The 22,368-nt window shown below is 32.4% G+C and overlaps 2 protein-coding genes and 1 long non-coding RNA gene across 4 annotated transcripts in view; 2 read left to right on the forward strand and 1 right to left on the reverse strand.

Annotated features, from left to right (window-relative positions):
• Window positions 1-486: 486 nt before the first annotated feature.
• LOC135835752 (anoctamin-5) lies at window positions 487-14,869 on the forward strand. The gene is made up of 20 exons (XM_065350165.1): window positions 487-881; window positions 6,054-6,185; window positions 8,201-8,502; window positions 8,839-9,024; window positions 9,091-9,189; window positions 9,730-9,759; window positions 10,363-10,511; window positions 10,603-10,702; window positions 10,812-10,919; window positions 11,001-11,206; window positions 11,613-11,779; window positions 11,856-12,076; window positions 12,177-12,341; window positions 12,427-12,570; window positions 12,645-12,814; window positions 12,929-13,068; window positions 13,162-13,367; window positions 13,464-13,569; window positions 13,654-13,835; window positions 14,434-14,869. Exons 1-20 carry the CDS (start codon window positions 872-874, stop codon window positions 14,758-14,760), a joined length of 3,150 nt encoding a protein of 1,049 aa, XP_065206237.1. The 5' UTR covers window positions 487-871; the 3' UTR covers window positions 14,761-14,869.
• Window positions 14,870-15,301: 432 nt separating this feature from the next.
• The window catches only part of emp (epithelial membrane protein), a 53,497-nt gene continuing 46,430 nt past the window's right edge, over window positions 15,302-22,368 (reverse strand). For both annotated transcript variants that reach the window (XM_065350168.1, XM_065350169.1), the window contains 6 exons: window positions 22,070-22,276; window positions 18,147-18,373; window positions 17,826-17,992; window positions 17,611-17,732; window positions 17,403-17,528; window positions 15,302-17,310 (listed from right to left, as the gene is read on the reverse strand). In XM_065350168.1, the coding sequence (XP_065206240.1) occupies window positions 17,005-17,310; window positions 17,403-17,528; window positions 17,611-17,732; window positions 17,826-17,992; window positions 18,147-18,373; window positions 22,070-22,276 (1,155 nt within the window). In that variant the 3' untranslated portion in view covers window positions 15,302-17,004. The remainder of the gene's footprint in view (window positions 17,311-17,402; window positions 17,529-17,610; window positions 17,733-17,825; window positions 17,993-18,146; window positions 18,374-22,069; window positions 22,277-22,368) is intronic.
• Window positions 17,215-22,368, forward strand: part of LOC135835762 (uncharacterized) — a 153,829-nt gene continuing 148,675 nt past the window's right edge. The window contains exon 1 of the long non-coding RNA XR_010556945.1: window positions 17,215-17,354. This is a non-coding gene — a long non-coding RNA (uncharacterized LOC135835762). The remainder of the gene's footprint in view (window positions 17,355-22,368) is intronic.

A 22,368-nucleotide genomic window follows, 5' to 3' on the forward strand; every position in this document is an offset into this window, starting at 1 on the left:
TATCTTTCACCCTCTAATCCCTTCGTAGTACTTGGAAAGTTTCACGCTATTTAAAACGAATTCGTTATCCAAACTTGTAAATCAAATAAACCCACATATCAAAAGCGGAAAAAATCATACACGGTAAACATACTTAATAATAAAAGAAATGATCGATATTAAAAAAATGTCTTTTCAATATGTGGGAGTAACGAGCTTCAAAATTATACGTTTTCATTAACCTATTTATTTTTTTCACCATTGAAAAACTTTTCAGGCCTGACTATCAAAAAAAAAAAATCGGGACAAAATTTTGTTTAAAAAATTGAAGAAAAAAAGAAAGAAAAGAAATCCATTGATAATGAATTATATAGAAAATATTGCACGTTGCGATGTGTAGCGTACTGCGTACCTCCGACCCCGTACCTACCCTACGTGTAAAGATGGTCGATAGAGCGAGAAATGCGCAGGGGTGAAGTTTGATCTACGAGCTACCTGTTTGCGTGTACCTTTCTTCAAACAGTCATTACCAATACAGGTGTATCAAAGTGTATTGTTAAAGTGCGATTAATAATTTAATGTATCGTAAAGAAGTAATTGATTATCTCAAAGCTACTTTTAGTTAGCGTGTTTAGTTATTGTTCGATAGGGTGTAGTATGTGTAGTGTATCTAGTACTATAGCGACGCAATCGCTCATTGACGTAGTGGTTTTTTTAAAACAATTTTACGAATGACAATTGACAATCATTCATATATGTAACGACTGTATTCTAGTATTTTGACATGTAATTTTTGAAAGTTTTTTTTTCTGTGGTGGATTGTTTTTGTATAAGTTGTTGAATGCCGAAATAATGCAGTGAATGGTTTTAATGTTCAATAACCGATTTGCATATGAGCAGAGGTACGTAGACTTACCTACTACATATATACGTTGTGTAGCCTATGCAGGTATGTAATTTTCAATATGCGACGAATGCCTCAAGGTAGATGAAATGCGCGAATTTTATGCTAAATTAAGCAACATATACGGCAACAGATTCTTGACTCTTGAGCTCGACTTGTTTCATACAATCATTAAACCTGACCTAGATGGTAAATCGTGATAAAAAAAAACCTGTACGAATATAAATATTTGGGTTTATTGTTTAATTTTTAAATTTATTTTTTAGTCCAGGTATATAGTAGGGTGAGGCTTGTGTGTATTTTTAAAAAATTATTTACATATGGAATATTGTATCATCGTATTCACGCATAAATGAAAGTAGGTATCTTGAATATTTTCTGGGAGGATTGCGTAATGATATAGTATTTTTGAATAAATGATACGTTACTATGAAATTTCAAGTTCGACCCGAGAAAAAAAATCAAATAGACGGTTTATTCGCGTACCTATATCATTCAAGGATCTCTAAATCTAGATCAATGATATGAGTCGAAAACAAAATTTCGGCCGGTTGTGATCAGTAACTCCGTGTTTATCGAGTCGTCTAATTATTAAATGAGACTAAAGAATTTTGTCAATTTCTATTTTCTATAGTAGGTAAATTCATTTTGAACATTTCATTGAAATAAATTTGAAGAGTTTTCAAAAATTTATGGGGGAAAGTAATTGTACCAGCATATGACACCCGATTGTACCGGGTGTTCATTAACAAGTGTCGAATAATTCGCCAAATAATACAGCCGCCCAAATAACGTAAGTGTAAGTTGATTTGCTGACCCCAAAAATTGAAGGAACTCGAGCGTTCATTTTGCGAGGATATAATTTCACCATGTTTTTAGAACTGTGAAATAAGCATTCAAAAAGCGTATCTCAACTTTAGTCAAACTTTATAGCTTATTCGAAGGAACTGTATCTGATTGAAATTTTCAAAATGCTTCAACGCATTGAATTTTAAAACTAGATAAATCACGATTGCGCGATATAATTTATATATGTATGATTTTGAATGTTCTACAAAAAAGATAAGTACATATGTGGAGAGCGCAACAAAAAATCAACAAACACCATAGCTCTGTCCTGCCCCTTCAAAATTTCAGGATCTGCAATCCACTGTACATTTTTGTGCATATTTTGGTTTGCGGTATTATCAGGCGAAATACGAAGTTCAGTAAGTTCTAAGAAATCTGATTAGTGCATGTTGAGCTTTCCTTTGACTGATTAAATTAAATTCTCTGCGAGAATTCGTCAAAATTAAGTACCTACTAATTTTGAAAATCAAACGAACCTTCTTTCAAGATCGATTTTTCTGCTAAATTATAGGTACCAACAGGTCATTGAGGATTGAAAATTTCCAGAAATTTAAATAGAGTCGAGCAAAAAATTATATTAAAATGATCTAAACAAGATATTTATAACTCCTCTCACCTGAAAAAAACAACAACAAAACAACTTCAAGATGAAATATTTGAGGAAGTACCTACCTAGTATACTCGTACAATAAACATATTATATTTTGGAAAAATATCTATAAGATGAGAATAGACTTTATTCAAAGATCTTTTTACATTGATTCACGCTTTTATATTTTTTTGATTAGTTGGTTTTTCAAATTCTAGAAATAACAAAGAAAAATTTTGAATTCTTATTTTTTCAACTTTCTCAAATTTTGGAGGAAGTATTTTGAGAAAAAAAATCCAACAAAAATAAAATTAGCTTGACGATCGATCGACACGAATATTTTCACCTCGTCCTCCTCCTATTCCCCCCCCCCATCATCAATGAAAAACATTTTTCGGTTCATTTTTACTTCTAAGTATCCCATTTTTTAAGAAGATGTACAAAATGTTTGAAAACCTTCACTTTTCTAGTGTTTATGCTAAAGATTCTAAGAAAAATATGGAGCAATAATTCTTTAAAATTCTGCTTCAACTGGTTCTTATGCAATTCAATTATTTTTGGCAAATATTCCCCGCGTCCTCCCCTATTTTAATGGCATTTTCTTTTTATCAACAGATGAAAGAATGCTTAAATTTTTTTTAAATAATGGCTCCATGATTTTTAGAACTTTAAAATTTAAAAAATAAATAAATAAATACATTTTTACTGATCTGCCGAAAAAAAGAAATTGAATTTAAAAAATTGAGCGCAAAAAAGTATATCTAAAAATGCCTAGGTACGTACCTACGAGTATGACGTCCGTTTTATACACTCGTAGTTTCTTTTCGAGTTTAAAAAATCTGAGCGTTTGTCAAGTTGAAAAGTGTCGAACTTATATCCACTTTAAGATTTAAAATTTTCATCACGTTTATCTAAGTTCATTTTACACCAATTATTGCAGAGCTTGAATAAGTAAGTTCTGAATAAAATTGAGCTTGAAACTCAACACGCATTGAAGTCAAAACAAGGGTGGAATTTTTTTAAAATAAAAATCCAAAAATCGAAAAATTCTCGTAAAAATCTTGAAATATGTGAAAGTGTACCTACCGATTCATTTGCTTTAAAAGTAATGCCTTGAGAGAAAATGGAAGCATGATAACTTAAAATCTCTACATAATGAAGAAAATGAAGTGCATAAAAATGTTTTAGGAACTTTGATGGCTTCATCATGAATATAGCAACAAATTGTACTGGTTTAATAGTATTCAAATTAATCTGCTTACAATCCGGTTTGATTATTTGTAGGCCTATAGATTCAATTCGATGAACAGATTGAAAAATCTGAAATTTTTTGATAGAAAATTTGATTTTATTCAATTTTGTAAATTATTCTTGAAAACACTTCATCTGAAACTTTTTTAAAATCAAAGGAGAAAGTGATTAGATCTGATCAGATTAGATTTGGACATTGAGACATTCAATGGGTCAAATTTTACCGGTCGGCACCAAAGAAATATTTGGATTTAGGTAGAGGTACCAAATGCTTCGCAAACAAACAAAAACAAAAAATTAAAAGTGGCGATCATGTAGGTACAGTGGAGTGATTATAAATTGTTAAGCTTCTTTTTGAGGAGGGGGGATTCACCCTTGTCTTCGTCGAATAGAACTTCAAAGGTTGAAAAAATTTCGTTGAAATTATTTATCTATGGTTCAAATACCCTACCTACCGAATTTGAAGAGATATTTACATACTCGTAACATGCAACCTTGGCCAACGTTTAGACATTTATTCACTTTGAATGTCATATGACACATGGACCCTTCAATTTTAGACTATGTGAAACATCATCACGATATAAATAGGTACAATACTTGATTTTGTGTAGTTCCATCATCATCAAATACTTAAGTATAGGTTAACTAAGTATTGGCTGAAAAAACTTGATTGGAAATGTTTTTTTTTTCAATGAGCACTCACCTACTCCTACAAATTCAAATAAAAACTTGCATGAACAAAGGAGACTTTCTTTTTTTGATAGTCGTTTTCGTTCATGCAAATTCAATATTCTCTCACCGGACATGTTATATTCATAAACATTTATAAGAAGTTTGACTTTTCATTCCCTTGTTCTGTGGTCAAGTCAAGATATTAAAAATTCAATTCGACATATTTGTAATTCACAGACCAATTTGTAGCACCATTCTAAAAAGAAAAAGAATTAAATTCAACATCATTTTTTCATGAAATGAGGCTACACTTTAAAACATTTTCGAATTTCTAATAGAGAAATAACAAAATTTAAAATATTCAACCTAAATTTGTCAGCCACAAAATTATTTGAACACCACGCTAGCTAGCGTTTTCAAAATTAATAATTAACTTTTCAATAATCAATGAATTATAAAACGAAGCAAAGAGCACAAATTATAGTAGGTACCTACCTAATAAATTATTTCAATCGGAATAATAAAATGATACCTATGACATATACCTAACGATAATATAAAGTCAAAGATTTCAAGCCAAACCGTTGATCGAATGACAGGTGATAATATATGTAGTAAAAGGTCAAAATGTTTTAAATTTTAACCCACTTTAAAAGAGGTTTTCGAAGAAAAAGATTCTCATTCTTCAATTAGGTCCTCAACAAATAAAATACAAACAGAAAAGAACCACCATCGTCCATAGTAGTAAATTTCCGCATTACCTATAAATTGATGTCTCATCTACGAGTTGAAAATACACAGTAAGTTTTACGAGCTCCAACTTGAGCTCAAAAACTCATTTCAACCGACAAGTTGCATAAATGAAGCACGTAAGGAATATAAACAAAGAGAGAAAAATCATTTTACATAATTGGACGACGTGAATATCGAACACGTTGGTTATTTGTGTGTAGTTCAAAGGGGTACAAATTGCTTTTACACTTGCTCTCATTAAATATTACAAGTGCCAGCTAACGCCGCGCTGTCAACGACAACCAAACAAATCGAAATTTCAAATTTCAATATCCAATAATCAAAACGTCGTTATACCGAGTTCATTGCGTCGTATTGTAAATATTCCACCTTCTTTTCAAACTAAGTAAGTACATAGGTACTTACTTACTAATAGTACATACCAACGTGTAATGATTGCTTTAATTAGTCGAAGCAATTATTGCGATGAGCTTCTGATTTTTACAGATAAACTCAACGTATCCTCAATGTAACCTCGGAGATATTCTTATAGCTTCTCGTAAAAAGCTAAACGTGTTTATATTTTGCTAATTACATCACGATGACGAGGTACCTAATTACAATGAACTATTTTACCTCGCAGTAAAAGTAATTTACTGTTTCCTCCCTCAAAAGAGTTGGCTACACATATGTACCTACCTTGATGAATAAATGTATTTCATCTATCACTTCTATCGGAGTTCCTAAACCATTTATTATAATGCTATTTTTTTTTGTTTCTGTCGAACAGTAAACAAAGATGGGCTAATCTTTTTTTTTTTTTTTTCAATCGTATCATTAGAATTTAATATTAATAATAGGTAAAACATACTACATGGAATCGCGTGACCCAGGGTTTTTTACAATAGGTACTAAAATACCATCACCTAGATACTTCGTATTAAAATAGAAAGGATTCGTTGACATATCGGTTCATTGATAAAAGCTGAATTTTCAAACCATTAGAGCACTTAAAAACAGGTAATTACCTGGCTACTTTGCCCTGATGCTAACAGGTGATTTACATGATTTCAGATTGCAATAAAGATAAAACTTACCCAGGTAGTGAAGATGAATACGAAGAAATTAGTAGTGCTGAATCGACAGCAATTACAAACGAATTATTTCCACATCAAAGAAGTGTTCATTTTATACTCGATGAACGAGGTGAGATTTAAACAAATAAATATTGATGACAGAAAATTTAGATTTAACTTCAGTTGCTTTCATAAAGTACTGGGTGTTCTGTGAACGGAATACTTACCTACTGAATGAAATTGCAACCCAAACCATGTCAGTGTAAACTAGTTTGCCGACTCTACAAGTTGAAGGGGTGAAGATTTGTTAATTCTTCTAGTTTGCATGACACCTCGAATATATTGCAAATAGAATAAAGTCCAAAACAGGTCATTTTAAATTTTAGTAAAATTTATTAACCTTACCCGTGATAATTGAGGAGACTAAAATTGATTGATAATTTTATAGAACTTTAAATGTGCACTTACTCTACCAAAAGGGTTATAAAGGCTGCCAATTACGTACTTTGCCTATGCCCACGTATAAATTTAAGGACGATAGAGCACTTCGAAAATTTCAATGGGGGGGGGGGGAGATTTTTTCACATGTCCGTCTACATATTGATGAAGTATTTCAAAAATGCACAAATATATTCATTTTTTAGGTTCCTGCTTTTGTTTAAAACGGCGGCGAAATTTTTTCAACATGTCTCACTCTTAAAATTATAGCATGAAAATTGTATTTTTCGTCAATTTGTTGACAAATTGGGGGAGGGGGATTTTTTTCACATTTTTGCCTAGTGCCTACATATTGGTAAAATATCTCCAAAACGCAAAAATTTTCGTTTTTTTTAGGTTTCTGATGGTATTTTTGCAATAATGTGTAAAACTTGTAATTTTTTTTCTCGAAAATGAGGAAAAATGCCAGTCCGATTTTCTGATATGTTTTTCTACATAAAAAGGACTAAAACTGAGAATTTTTTTCAAAATTTTTACTCGTCGAGATCATAGTTATATTTGTATTCTAAGTTTTTAAATCAACTTTTTTAGGTTTTTGAAAAAGGCAACAGTGATTTTGACATCATTCCTCGATTACCCTCTCAAAGTACTACAATTTGAAAAAATAGTTCAAAATTCTATACCACGTACAACCGCAGCTATTTGCAACTGACATTTTCCATTTTCGGCTATTTTGAAAAACTTTGAAGCCCCACAGCTCCGCCAAAAAAAATCGAAAAAATGTCCAGTTTGCGTCATTTGCCATCGTTGATGATCTCTAAGACATGATCTGATTTTGAAAAAAAAAGTCGAAGACCCCTCGCGCAAAAATCCGCCGATTTGGCATGGAATGACACCATACAAGTATTTCCCTATTTGCAATACTCAAAAATAATGCAATTCTGAAGATGAAGAATCAGCATTTTTCTTATGTAGGTATTCCACAATTTCGACCCTTCAACTTCTGAGTTTGACATGGCAATCACCAAGTGGATTAATCAACCGTTCTTGCAAAACACCTGGCATAAAAAATCTGTCTTCCCTTTTTCCCTTCGCTTCTTTTATTTATTTAGTTTATCTTCCTTTGCCTTGCCTTCCATTCCATTCCTTCTACTCTGATGAAAAAATAAATATTTATAGGTAAGAGGATTTTGACCAATTTCAGTGCAGACTTTCATTTTGAGTTGAAAGACTCTCAGAAAAACGTTCAGCTCCGAGGAGCATCTCCGGAGGGAAGATATGAATCCTCAAAGAGAGGGAATTTTCAAATAGCCTAGTTCTGTGGAACATATCTAGTACCTATTTCAAAATCCGCGTCAACCGATGCAATTGCTATCGAAATCCAAGACTACTTTCAAGGTTCTGCTGAGTGGTTTGAAATATTTGCAATTGAAAATTGCTTATTTGAGAAGAATATAAATTGTATATATTTTTAAAACACGAATTTTCACCCTAAAAGTGGCCTTGGATGTTGATGGCAATTGCCTAAGTCGACGTGGACTACTTCCGGAGGTAAAATTTTTTTGAATGTCTTTTCAACCCAAAATGAAGGTCTACTCTGACATTGGTGAAAATCCCACCCTAAAGTACATTGGTAGCTATAATATCACTTAGGTGAATCGTTTAATCATAGGTATTATGATAAATACATATTTCAATGAATTTCAGTTTCAATCGAAGAAAGACAAACATTTCCGCTGGTTGAACCGGATAACCCATCATTTTTAGCGCCCATAATTCGAATCAGCAGGGCATCAATCGATGAAACTGCAACTTTTACGGAAACATCCTCCGTTGAAAATAACGAACCTGTAGATATTAATCATAACGATAAGAATTTTCTCCATCCAAATGCAAATATCCATTCCAACGGCGGCTCTGATAGTCGTAAGAGTAGCGCGAAATCCAGACCAAAAACTCCGCCATCGTTTGAAGAATTGACTGGAGGATTGAGCCCGATGGCTTCGAAGGTAATTTCGACTTTTTGAGTATTATTGATTTCTCTCTCTGAACAACGATTATTAGCGTCGCGTAAATAAACACCCTGATAGATAGCACGCCACCTTGCAATCCTTCAACTACTCCAACTCGTATTGATATTTTAAATTATTCGAGTACACGCATTTTTGAATATTTCATTCGAGAAGGTTACGTCGAATATATTTTATTAATGTTATCTTACCCCGACGTTTAAATATAAACACGAATTTATTTGATCAAGGTCACAGTTCATAAATCGAGAGGAATATTGAAATGAAATTTTCATCCTACTTCACCCGCACTTGATCGATTTTTATTTATTTCAGGATAAAAAAAACACGTTGTTTTTTAACGATGGGTTCAGAAGAATAGACTTGGTTATGGTATACGAAGATGAAAATATCAATAAAGGCGTTCTCAACGAGCAAGAAAACGAGAGAATGGAGAACAGAAAAAGTTTCCAAGAAAGTTTAATACGAGAAGGGTTGGAATTGGAAATAGAAGATAGAGAGGTAAATTTGAATAAAATTGACGCGAAATCGTCGCAAGAAATAAATATGTTCTTCTTTCTTTTGCAGAATTCGTATGATCAAAAAACTGTTTTTATCAAAATCCACACTCCATACGATGTTCTTATGAAATATAGCACTGCCCTGCACATGAAAAGGCCAGTAAAAGTAAGCTACCTATGCTTAGTTTCAAATTTTTCATTATCTATAAATTGATAGAGATTCCTCTAAGATGAATGAGACAATGTTTGATAAGGTTGTATGTAATTAAATAAATAATTCCAGTCAATTAAAAAATTGGCATGGCACCTCACCTATTTTTCAAAAAACCTCCAAAATATGGATTCTGAATTAAATAAAAAAGTGAAACATTTTTTTAAAAAAATTAATAATGTGTAAGTATAGGTACCACAATTTTTTTCATTACTTATTGAAAAATTTAATTTTTATGATTTTTCAACAAAATATTAATTTGTGAGATGAAATTATTTTCAAATTTTTAAATTCCGAACAAAGATCAAGCATTTAGATAAAAAGTTAAAAACTGAGTAAAATGAAAGTAAATAGCGGATATTTTACGAGAGTCAAGGTTTTAAGGGGGAAAACATTGAATATGCATGTCTAAGGTCGATCTTCTGAGATGTATTTTTGAGGTTCATTAACGAAAAAAATTAACTTGTCCTTTGTTTGATTTCACGCAACCTCTAGGCACTGATATCAATCTCAGCGGAATCGTGGGTAAGTAAGAAAATTCCTGATAAATTCCTTATGCAACATATACGACACGCAATAGTACTAATATCACCACAAAAACTGCCTTCGACGGCGAAAAAGTGTGCAACATACTACACAGCTGCACCAAAAATTGCATTTCGACACCTTCAAGTTTGAAGATATGCTTGTAAATAGGTAGTTTTTCTACGACTTGGTTTTGCGTAGCATAATGAGCTCGAATACTGACATGACCGTTTGGAAATTTTATCGAATCATTTTCAAGTAATTATGCTATTTATTGTCTATTTAATTAAGTACTCTGTTTGTTTTGGTGATCAATTTGTTTCGTAAACGCGTCTTTGAAATGGTAAAAATGGATATGTATACTCGTAATTTTGAGTGACTTATACGGTAGGTACGTATTTTATTTGTAATGCACCAACAATGAAAAAAAAAAAAAACACCTCACATTTGCACAACAATTTAGGCGAAGTGAGATTGAAAATTTCTCAACTTGCAGTCATTGAACACAAAAAAAAACCATAAAATTCACAGAATGGCTTAGTTTATTTTTAAAGAATGCCTTGAAATTAATTTCAAAAAATTCTAATGCAAATGTGTTCCTAGGAGGAGGATGGTAATGAAGAAGCGGAGGCTCCTTTTGAAGCCGAAAGTAGTTTCTGTGCTCCAATCTCTAGGTGGTTCTTATTGGATAGTAGTTTGATTAATGAAGATCCGACCGAAGCTGCTGTTTTAACTAAAGATAGCGGAGACAAGTAAGTATGGGATGTACATATTTTCATCACTCAGATCACTTTTTTTTTTACATAGATAGGCACGTAACAATGTTTAATTTCGCTTTACTAGACTTCTGGTTAAAGATAGAGAAAAATATTTCACATCAGCTCAACGAACTCAGATAGCTTGGCATATTCTGATGCGAGCTCGATATGGAGATGAAAATGACGTAAGTTTTTCAACAGATACCTACTCGTATAATGTTTAGAATATTCGTAGATTCTTTGAAACATAAGCTTAGAAGTTCAGTCCTATAATGCAAAAATTATTACTTTTAGGTAGGTATTCGAAAGCTGTTGAACAATAAAAGCTATATTTCTGCTTTCCCTCTTCATGAAGGGAGATACGATAAAGCTGCAGATATTGATTACGTGTACGATCGTCGGGTATGATTCTAGTTGAAAAAATATCTCAATGCCTATGTAGGTAGTTTGATATTTCAGCAATTTTTTTTATCACTTTTGCAGGTTTTGTACTTAGAATGGGCTCGACCGGGAAAATGGTTCCAACATCAGCCTTTATGGTTAATACGAAAATATTTCGGAGATAAAATTGCATTGTATTTTGCTTGGTTGGGATTCTACACAAATATGCTGATTTTGCCTTCCATCGTAGGTTTATGTTGTTTCATTTACGGTCTGGTTACTATGAATTCTGCGGAAAATACGCCAAGGTAATGATACAAATCAAATATTGAAGAGGTAAAAATTAATAAAGTGATTATTCTCACTTCTAACCGAGACCACGATAAAGAATTTTCAAAATTAGTTGACTTATAACTTACTTATTTGTATTGGAGATATCGTGATGATGTTGCATGTTGTGTAGCGTATCAGAAAAACTTTTCACGATTTATTAACTCTATAATAAGTATTATGATACAGCTACTTTTCGTGTCAATGTGTGAATACTTTAAATGTAAATTTAATATCGATTATTTTAAGCCTACCTATTGAATTTCTTCTATCAACGCAAATCGCGTGATTAATTCAACTTCATCCCTCTTTTTCACATGAAGAATTATAGAAACTGTATAGGTTACCTATCTGCATCTAAAATACATACATCGATTTTTTCAGCAAAGAAATATGTGATCCGAATATCGGTGGAAATATAACTCTATGTCCATTGTGCGATCGTACCTGTAAATATCAGAAATTGGGAGACTCTTGTTTATTTTCAAATATGACCTACTTGTTTGATAACAATTCAACGGTATTTTTCTCCGTTTTTATGTCATTTTGGGGTAATTATTTACCTATCTACGTCGATTGTTTCATCAGTCATCATATATTTTACTAATCGAGTATCTATATTTACAGCCACTTCCTTTTTAGAAATGTGGAAACGTAAACAGGCCATCATAACTTGGCAATGGGATCTCAATACTGGAATCGAAGATGAAGAAACACGTCCAGAATATGATTTGGCAGCTTCAAAGTCGTTCAAAATAAATCCAGTTACCAGACGCAAAGAACCTTACATACAGACTTGGAAAAAATTCGTTAGATTTGCTATCAGCGTAACAGTAGTTACATTTATGGTAATGATGTAATGTAATGAAGATATTTTATGATAGCACATCATTCAACCTACTAATACGCCAATTAATCTTAGAATATTGCCTACTGGTCGTTTTCCAGATATTCGTCGTCATTTGCGCTGTTATTATTACAATTATAGTAAGGATGACAACATTTGCTTGGATTGGTGATAGAGATTTTGTACTCATTAAAAGACATGCTAAATTATTAACTTCTATCTTGGCAGCAATCATCAATTTGATAATGATTGTAATATTAACCAGGGTAAATTATTTCAATGTTTAGGGATTTTTTTTTACTCGTTGAAATAAAAAATAATAATTATTATTCATACCTGAACAAATTTCAGATCTATCATCATGTTGCTATTTGGTTAACAAACGAAGAAAATCCAAAAACTCCAAATGATTATGAAAGAAGTTTCGTCGTCAAGATTTTCCTATTTGAATTCATGAATTATTATTCTTCTCTGATATACATAGCTTTTTTCAAAGTAAAACGTAAATTCATTCAAAAGAATCAATTTGTTTTGAGAGTGAGATAATTTTTTCTTTATGCTGTGCTTAGGGTCGGTTTTTCACACATCCAGGAGATTCAGATTCGCGTAATTCTCTACTATTAAAGCTCAAAGGGGACGTATGCGATCCAGCGGGTTGTTTGTCAGAACTGTGCATTCAATTGGCAATCATCATGATTGGAAAACAATGGTTTAGTAATCTTCTGGAGCTAGGATTTCCGTAAGTTGATATTAATACGCATTGCGGAGGAAGGATACCTACCTACCTACCTACCTATCTACCAATGTCAATATATTATTATACCTAGGTACCTCTTTTGATTACTGATTTCAGGGCAATACGAAACTGGTGGAGAAAAAGAATCCACAGATCTGCTAAGAAGAATCCCAATCAAGAATACACCCATTGGGAAGAAAATTACAATCTACAAGATCCCGGAAAGCTTGCCTTATTTGATGAATATTTAGAAATGGGTAAGATCTCTGCACTCCATCCTAAACTGAAGGAAGGCTTGATATCCGAGTAAGCAATCAGTTTTGTGATAGAAAAATAATTTTTTATTACAGTCATTCAATATGGATTCGTTACTTTATTCGTTGCCGCATTTCCTTTGGCTCCGCTATTTGCTTTATTAAATAATATATGTGAGATAAGACTGGATGCTTACAAAATGGTTGCTCAAGCAAGACGTCCATTAGCAGAAAGAGTTGAAGATATTGGAGCTTGGTATTCAATTCTAAGGGTCATTACATACTGTGCCGTTGTGTTCAATGTGAGCATCAATTTTTTTTCTCAAAATCACCTGCAAACATAGCACACATAACTACCTAGCTACCTACCTATAATCTAATAATAAAAAATTGTTTAGGCTTTCGTAATAGCTTACACTAGCGATTACATTCCTCGCAAAATCTATCAGCATTTTTATTCAGAAAACAATAACCTTGTGGGATACATCGATTCTTCTCTGTCAGGTAATAAAATTATGTACAGTCGTGCCTACTTACCTAGTGCACATGAGAATGAACCGAGGGTAACATATTTTCATTTATTTACAGCGTTTAATACATCACATTTTTCATCCGATGATGATAAATTGGGTAAAGGAATAGATAATGAGCCTGAAATTTGCCAATACAGGGGTTATAGATATGGACCAGAACACGAAGATGCATATGGATTATCGCTACAGTATTGGATTATATTCGGCGCTAGACTGGTATTTGTTGTGATATTCGAAGTAAGTTCAATTGGTTTTTGAAATTGTACGAGTAGTTGCTAATGTTAGGTAGACCTAATTGAAAAAAAAACCTAAAAATATTAGACTGTCCAACCTTTGCTTTCCTCCAAGAACTGCTAAAAGTCCCGCTTTTTTTCAAAACTTTGAAAAATAATCTCACTTTTTTGTTGATAATTTTCAAAAAATCAAGTTTTTTGCTAAAATTGCCGAACTTTTGATCGAGTGTCATCATCACTTTATCAGACTCTATGTAGGTATTTAATTCGAATGTTTTGTTTCGTTATTTTTTTATTTGATAAGTACCTATGCAATTGCTTAGTATTTTTTTATTGGTGATTTTTACTTCTTTTTTTTTCAGAACTTTGGTTTGGTACTTTTAGACGTTCTCAACTCTTTTTTGTTGGGGGGGGGGGAGACTAAGTTGGTAGAGCTCTGGTGTTAATTCGTTGTATATTTTGTTAGGTATTTTCATATTTTCAAAAACAAAATAGGTATACCTATTCAGTCATTCAATTGCATTTTTTTTCCTTTTCAAAATCAATTAATCAAACAGTTGTAACTAACTACCTACTAATAATCATTTTCTTGTTTGTGATAGCACTTTGTATTCTCAGTAACTGGGATCCTCGCTAATGTAATACCCAACATGCCGTATCAAGTCGCCCGACAAATTCAGCTGGAGAAATTACTCTTAGAAAATCAAAATTATTTGAAAAATCCGAGCTCAACTTCAGGCGAAGAAATGGATGATTATGATAAACTGCTCACGGAACTAAGAGAAGCTCATAATTCAGCTCAAATTGGTGAGGTAGTAAGAAGAGGTACATGGGCTAGAAAATTAAGTCGACGTATTTCTAATGTTAGCTATACGATGTATTCTAATAACCACGAGGGACATCGAAACACCATCAAAAACATCGATTGAAAGTTGAAATAAGTATAACTAATACAGCGTTGTAAAATAAATACATAGGTACAGTACTTTTAATTATTGTAATTTTTTTTTATAACTAATAAATTAAGATTTTATTTTACTTGTTTTTACTTATTCATTACCAAATCAAGAACTTTCGTGATAAGGCTACTGTTGATAGTTAAGTACCAGTAATAGTACCCACTTGTATTGTGTTTCTCAATAAGACCCATTCTATTTTAATGATTAATTTTCGCATTATTTTATCGTACCTACTCGTACTTCTTGGCAAAAATTGCAGCGAAATATTAGACTTTGTGAGTTTTGGAATGGAACTACTAGTGATAGTACTAGTGATAGTACTAGTACATAGCCATACCTGACATTTAATTACCACATTGAATGAGTTATTTCATTCTATGTATCAATTAAAATACCATAAGTAACCAAACTATACCTAAGTAGATATTCCACAAATAAAGAACAGGACTCTAGGTTGTAAATTCTAGGTAAATCTTAAATGAACCGATCCGATTCAAAAAAAAATCACGAATTAAAAACAAAATAACATTTTACTGTTTCTTATACATCGCATACATTGAACATTCAAACGTTTTAGGTACTTATTTCAACAAACGGTAAAAATTGTTAAACAACATTCGAGTATCTTTATTTACAAAGATTATGCTGTGGTCGCCAAGTTGTGCTTATTCACATCCAATGATTGAACCTTGCACCTTTATTATACTGGAAACCTATATCGAGACTCTTTGTACTCCTTAATTAAAATCTTAAAATTAAACAAAAAAATCGCACACAAACTTAAAAAATACAAAAAGTCTTTATGGGAGCCAGCTTCAAAATGTAAATAATTTAAAATAGGTAGGTACTGGTTGAACTGGGCACCAAAAATGTCTTGTTGCTGTTGTAGGTACTACATTACTTAAAACCCTTTTAGATTCATGCACAGATACACGGCTAGTCAGACAATCAATAAAAACTATACATACAACAGTCTTTATCCTTACTGAATGTAATACATTAGGTTGCATTCAAAGAGAGAAAACGAAAAAAGAAAAACTTACAAATAATAATAATATGTACATACAAAAAAAACATGGATAAATCACTGAATTATTTACATCTCGCTACGAAACTAACCAATGAAATAATTTCTTAAAATTATTTAAAACATTGTTCTTAAATTATCACGAAATAAAAGTAATAATTTACTGTTTCTATAAAATTTCTCTTTCAAAAAAAAAATTAGAAAAAAAATATTGGTCCTGAATTTTCTGAATTTCGAACGCCAATTTGGAAGGTTGGCAACACTTTTTGTTATCTTATTAGGCTGCACTGATTCAGTTTCAAAAATAAAAAAAATTCCAAAATAATTATTTTATTTCTTTTGACTTATTCAAAGAAAATTTCCTTTTGAAATTTGAATTTTCAATTGTTTCAATCAGCGAAGAGAGAAATTAAGAAACAGAATTATTAATTATGGTACATATTTGAGTAAATATACTCGATATCACTGACTAGTTGTTACCCGAAGAATGGTCGTCAGTTTACAGAAGTGAGTACTTTTATTTTATATATCATGTATTCTACTATTCTTCGTTTAAATTGGAAATATTGATATATTTTTAAATTCTAGTGCACAGATATCACAGTACATCGAGTCAAAGGTACGTAATGACCCATTACAGAAGGTATTTCAGATTATACCCACATCAACAATGCGGTGTTTCCATAACACAGCCATAATATTCAACAACGAAATATCCAACTTCAGGTAAAATCTTTTGCATAAATTGGTGTAACAACTAGCCTTGTTTATAATAAAAAAAGATTCCTTATAAATAATAGAGCAATACTCTCGACGAGCGTCTTAAATTATAGATTTACTTTTGATTGTTTTCTCATGTACGCTAACGCTACTCAGAGCGATTAACAAATATTCCAAACAAGGCACGCGCAGATATTATGGGATAGAAATTCACAAGTGATGTTTTTCCTACTCTGTCGTTGAATAAAAACAAATATTTTCAATTACAGCGCTTCACTATCTAATCAAAAACGAATTCATGCGAATGGCCAGAAGCTGCAGGTGGTACATTTTTAAAACACAAACAGTATATGATAGTGACAGATTGAGCGGAAAGGAACGATCACAAGGTAAAAATTTAGTTTTACAAATGCTATTTTAATATTTTCAAAAAAAATTTCCTAAGTACGCATAATTTTATGGCAATGTTACGATACGTTATCACCGACAAAGGCAGGATTTACCTTCGAGTCTATCGTTTTACCGTTAGTGTGACCATTCATAGCTGCCTTCTTTTTCTTATTCATCTCATCATTAGCTGTATAATGTGCTGTACCTTCTAAACTCATGGTTTCTTGTCTACTAGATGACCGTATTAGACAGAAGACCGATATTACCAGTAACACGCTGCCAGCGATGAATAATACGTACAATAAGTATACTCTGGCTACCGGCGGAGTTTCAGTTGCTAATCTCAGTAAATCAGTCACGTTCTCTGGTAACTTTTCAATACCCTGTGAAAGATGAGAAGTTTGCGATGAAGACGATATTGAAAAAGGTATGTATTTTGACGACATGACAACATAACTCTTTTATTTATACTCACATCTTCGAACCACATGATTGGGAATATGATATCCGGGAATGTGGCTACTTGTTTAATATCTACCACTTGACTAACAGCTAAGTTGATTTGTAAGCGTGCTTTTGCTCTTAATGATACGCCCATTTCCTGTAAACACAAATTTATTGGATTAGTTTTCGATACGGTTCCGATGCCTACTGAAATTAGATCGTTTCCATCAGTTACTTACGGGTTGAACATCGATGTAGAATTCGTGTTCGCTGGCATTTGGTGGTGAAATACCTTCGACTTTGGTCCTCACTGAATCATCTCCCAAGTAGAAATGTGGGAATGAAAGTAAAATTGGAGAATCTGCGTCAAAAAAAATGAACATTCGATGAATTCATATCAAGTATTGGATCTATTGAATTTACGGCACATAATCAAAAAATAGGTAATACGTACCATATTGACATAGAGATACGTTGAACATTCCATGCCTCGAGCATGGAGGTCCTGATGGGCAGAAACATTCGTTATCTGGATTAATGGATACATCGGCGAATACATCTTTATCTGGAGAGAACCTGTATCCTTTTACATCTCCACTTGTAATGACCTCTTTTTGGAATCTGCAAAAAATATTACCAAACGTTTAGTCGAGCCTTCGAGCTGGTTGTTAATGAATTTCTTACAGCCCCGATAAATTACTCAATAATTTCGATAATGACAGATAATTAGCCAAGAATTACGCGTATTATAAAGTTGACTATCTATAAATCTCACTTTAATGGTAACAGTCGACATAAGTCTTTGTCGTAAACGTAAATCGTCGTGTTGTGATTCATGTGTGGTGGAAATACTGATCCATCGCTGCCGTCGATTCTATTACATTCGTCTGTTTTCCAGTGCGTCATTTGTGATTTACCGTTGAATCTGTTAATGACTCCGAATTTCGTAATATCGTCAGCTCCAGTGAATACCGTAACATTATCAGCTGCTGTACCATTTTTCTATCGCAAAAAATACATTTCGAATTTTAGTTAGGTATCAAATTAGTACGCACCTATCTAGAAAAAAACGACACACTTCAAAACGCAGTGCTAAATGTAAGATGAAAAAAATCCAAGCTGATTTGTTGGCAAACGAAACGTGCAAAACAGTCTATAGTGTCAAGATCTATATAAGAACACACGTGTAAAAATAACACCGTGATCGATGAAACACACACATTATCTTAGGTCGACCAACCCATAAAAGGAATCCGAAAACGTATTTGTTTTTAAGAGCAAACTTGGTGTAACGTCTCTTCGATACTTTGCTGACCACAGATCGTGGATTTTGAGCAATTGAGTCAACTAACACAGATCCCAGACCTTGTATCAGACGTGGTAATTGTAGATGATTTAAGAGCTCGTGCATTGTAGTAACAGCGTACGTATCTACGATGTATTCCAGCTTGAACATAACAAAAGGAAATGATAGAATTTGCCACTTATAAACCTCTGCAGAGTGGAAAATTTTTCTCTCTTGTGGAGCTCTAAAGATAATGATTTTGTCTACACGTCGTCGTCATAGTTTATACACAAAGTGTAATTAAATCAGCCCCACGATGTGTACTTATCGGTTCGTAAATGGACTGCGTTAATTGCGAACGCGTATTGGTATATTCGATAAGCTGCAGGAAATTTCATATTTGAACCGAACGACTGCGACTCTCCGGGTATACTTCCAGTTTATTACATAAGTAACGCCTAACAGGTTTTGTAAAAAACAATTAATATACAAGTCTCGTGGCACTTGTCATGTATTCTCAATTCACCGAACGAATGACGTTAAGAAGGACGAAAATAGTCGCTAAGAATGCCTCAATTCGTCAGGTGGCAAAATGCGAAATGAGTAGTAGGTACTTTTGCTACGAATACAATAGTGTTGGATGAGTGATGGTTCATCTGACGTCTTGGGTGGGTTTAAGAGGGTTTTGTCGAGAAGTTATGTACGTGCTGCCTTGTCTACTTTCATTTGAAAGATAATGGAAGAAGGAAGAATGAATGAAATGATTAATTTTTTTGCACCTTCTTTAAAGATACCTGTTTGTACTGTATTCGTATAGTCTCATAAGTCATAGTGGTCCAGGAGACTCTTTAATGGGGCTTCGCTAATCGATTCGTGTTTTTAAGGTCGTAGATTATGGTTTTCAGGGGTGTCCTGGACCACTGTGGACCTGTTGAAAATTTTTTGTTCTCGTGTTGAACGACTAGTATAGAAATTACCAATATAATTATAGGTACCATTGAAAGCTGCTCAAAAATTTTTCAGAATGCCATAAAAACAGTCGAGTACAAGTTGATAAAGCATTGCAAAAATCCAGAATAATTCCACCAAAAACATCTCAAAATATGACTCAAAAAATTGTTCAAAAAGATATTATCAACATTGAATGAAATCTTGCAAAAATACATGAAAAGTAGCTCCAGCTAGATAAAAAAATCATAATCCGTAAGGTTTCTTCTCCAATGTACTTGCATGTTCTTTTGATTTTTTTTAAAACAACGTTAACTAAATGGAAAATAATAACTCATAAGGTGATTTTTCAAATTTTACATTCATTTGGATACTTTTAAAAAAACAAAAAAAACGCGAGCCAGACAAAGAATTATAACTTATAAGGTAGGTTTGTTATTTTTTGTGATATTTTGAGCGTTTTAAATCGTTTTTATAACATTGTAGTAGGTTTAAGCAACATTTTTTTTTAGTTTTTGTCAACTTTACGTAGTTCAATTTTACTGAAATTTCATTAATTTTTTGGGAATTTTCTGTTATTATTTTTATGCTTTACCTTTATTGAATGTTTACAAGATTTTATGCAATTTTGATCATACTTATTTGAAACATTTTTCTTTTATTTAAGAAGTTTTTTTTTTAGAATTTTTCTCGATTTCTTATTTCAATTTTGCCACTTTTTTGTCAATTTAATGGCACAATCAACACGTAATTAGTGATTATAGGCATTTTTGCAATGTTTAATCAACTTTTAATCATTTTTTATTTTTTCATAACGTTTTTATTTAATTGCAAGCAATTTTCGTGAAATTTCGCTTAGTTTTACTAGTACACAGTAGACTTTTTTTTTGTTTTTGAAGGTCTGACGTGATATTAGGAATTGAACAAGATTTTTCCATGATTTCAATGTACCTCCTTGAGACGTGATTTCAAGAATTCTGATTCAATCCCAAATTTTTAAAAGTTAGAACTAATTTTAGCAATTGGGTCCCTAATACATTTTTTTCGATTTTTTAAAAATTAGACTTGTTTAGTGCATCTTGAAGTCTACTTTCAGGGTAACTCAAAACGTCAGGAATTTATGAATTTTTTTGGAAGTTCGATCAGAAATGGTTCGAGTTAATGCCAGGACTTTATTTAAAAAATTTCAAAATGCGAATATTGAAAGGAAAAGTTGACAAAATTCTATTCTTGGAGATAATTACTCTGCCAAGTTGACGTGATTGACATTTTGCTGAAAATGCTGATTGAAAATCATCTGGGAGGTGTGACATTAGGGTGGGTCATTTTTCAATTGCTTTAATTTTATTTTTCGAAATTTGATGGAGAATAGAAAAAAATTATTGCCAAATGAATTCAACAAGACGTAGGAAAAATGTCAAATCATTAGGTCAATGCCCTTAAACCTCCTCTACTCTTCTTCCCTCCCCTAACTTTTCCTCTTCTTTAACATAAAAATTGAAAATTTTTTGAAAATTCCAATGTTTCCAATTTATAAATTGATGGTTTTATGCAATAATGGTCTCTTGATGTCTTTAGTACGCTTTCATATCATCACATTTAAACCATTAGAAAGCTCAAAGTTCATTTTTATTGAGTTCGGGAGTTTGAAAATAGTCAGAGAACGTAAAACCCCTTGAAAACACATTTTGAAATGTACCTTCCAACTTTATTTCGTGAGTAAATTTTTTATGCAAAAGCGTTTCCTTTTTTTTTTCTGATAGAAGTATTTCATAAATTGAAGTATTAAAATTCTTCTAGCCGGCTATCAGTAAAAAATATCTCACTTTTAATTTAATTCGTATGCTACTTGTTCATTAAAAATGTTCGCCTGATGAAAAATTTAAAACTTTTTCGGGATACTGCTACGTTTAGAAATACACCTATACAGATATTAATAAAATCCTCAACGGATATGTAAAGTGATAAAAAATTTAAGGTTGGGATTTTCTTGTGGCTCAGTGATCTATTAGAATAAAATATTCTACCGTCGTTTATAAACCGTGAAAAATATAGTTACGACGTAATACGATAAAAAAATAAGAGGTACGATACCAGAATTATCGCGTATCCTCTGTACATATGTCAAAAAATGAAAATCTAGTTGAAAGATTTTTTTCCTATCATTATAACTTTAATTGCGACTCATTAAAACGGCTAATTTGACGTAAAAACTTCAAGGTCCCGATGGATTACCTTTTTTTCCATACGAGCATTAAAAACATGGGATGGAAATTATATTGTAAAAACACATATATATGTATAATTTGCATTCGGTTATGAAAAATAACATTTCCACGTACGTATGTAGGTAACTCCTCCTGCGAGCAGTTTTATTGGCGATTGAAATAGATATACGAGTACCAGTATGCATGTATTATTTTTTGTATGCTTTTCTCAGAGAACTAGAATATGTATATACTTACTCCGTAAAGCAAGCCGAATTCTTCGTAAGGAAGCTTTTGCTCTTTAGGAACTACATCTTTGGCAAGTTTAAGTAGAGGATCTTCGTAACCCCATAGTAATTGTCCAACTGAGACTTCTACGAATGGCTTGATTTTTAGGATGTCCATAATAGAGGCCATTGCTAATCGGAGAAAACGTGCGGCGTGTTTACTTTGTGAAGTGGCGCTCTGAAACGTGCAAAAAATTAATTAGATGGAGTATGTGGAAAAATGCTTTTATGAAATATCTGTCGAAAGGAAATTGAGTGAAGAGTAGGAAG

Source organism: Planococcus citri, chromosome 2 (assembly GCF_950023065.1).
Source record: "Planococcus citri chromosome 2, ihPlaCitr1.1, whole genome shotgun sequence".
In the NCBI taxonomy this organism is placed as follows: domain Eukaryota; kingdom Metazoa; phylum Arthropoda; class Insecta; order Hemiptera; family Pseudococcidae; genus Planococcus; species Planococcus citri.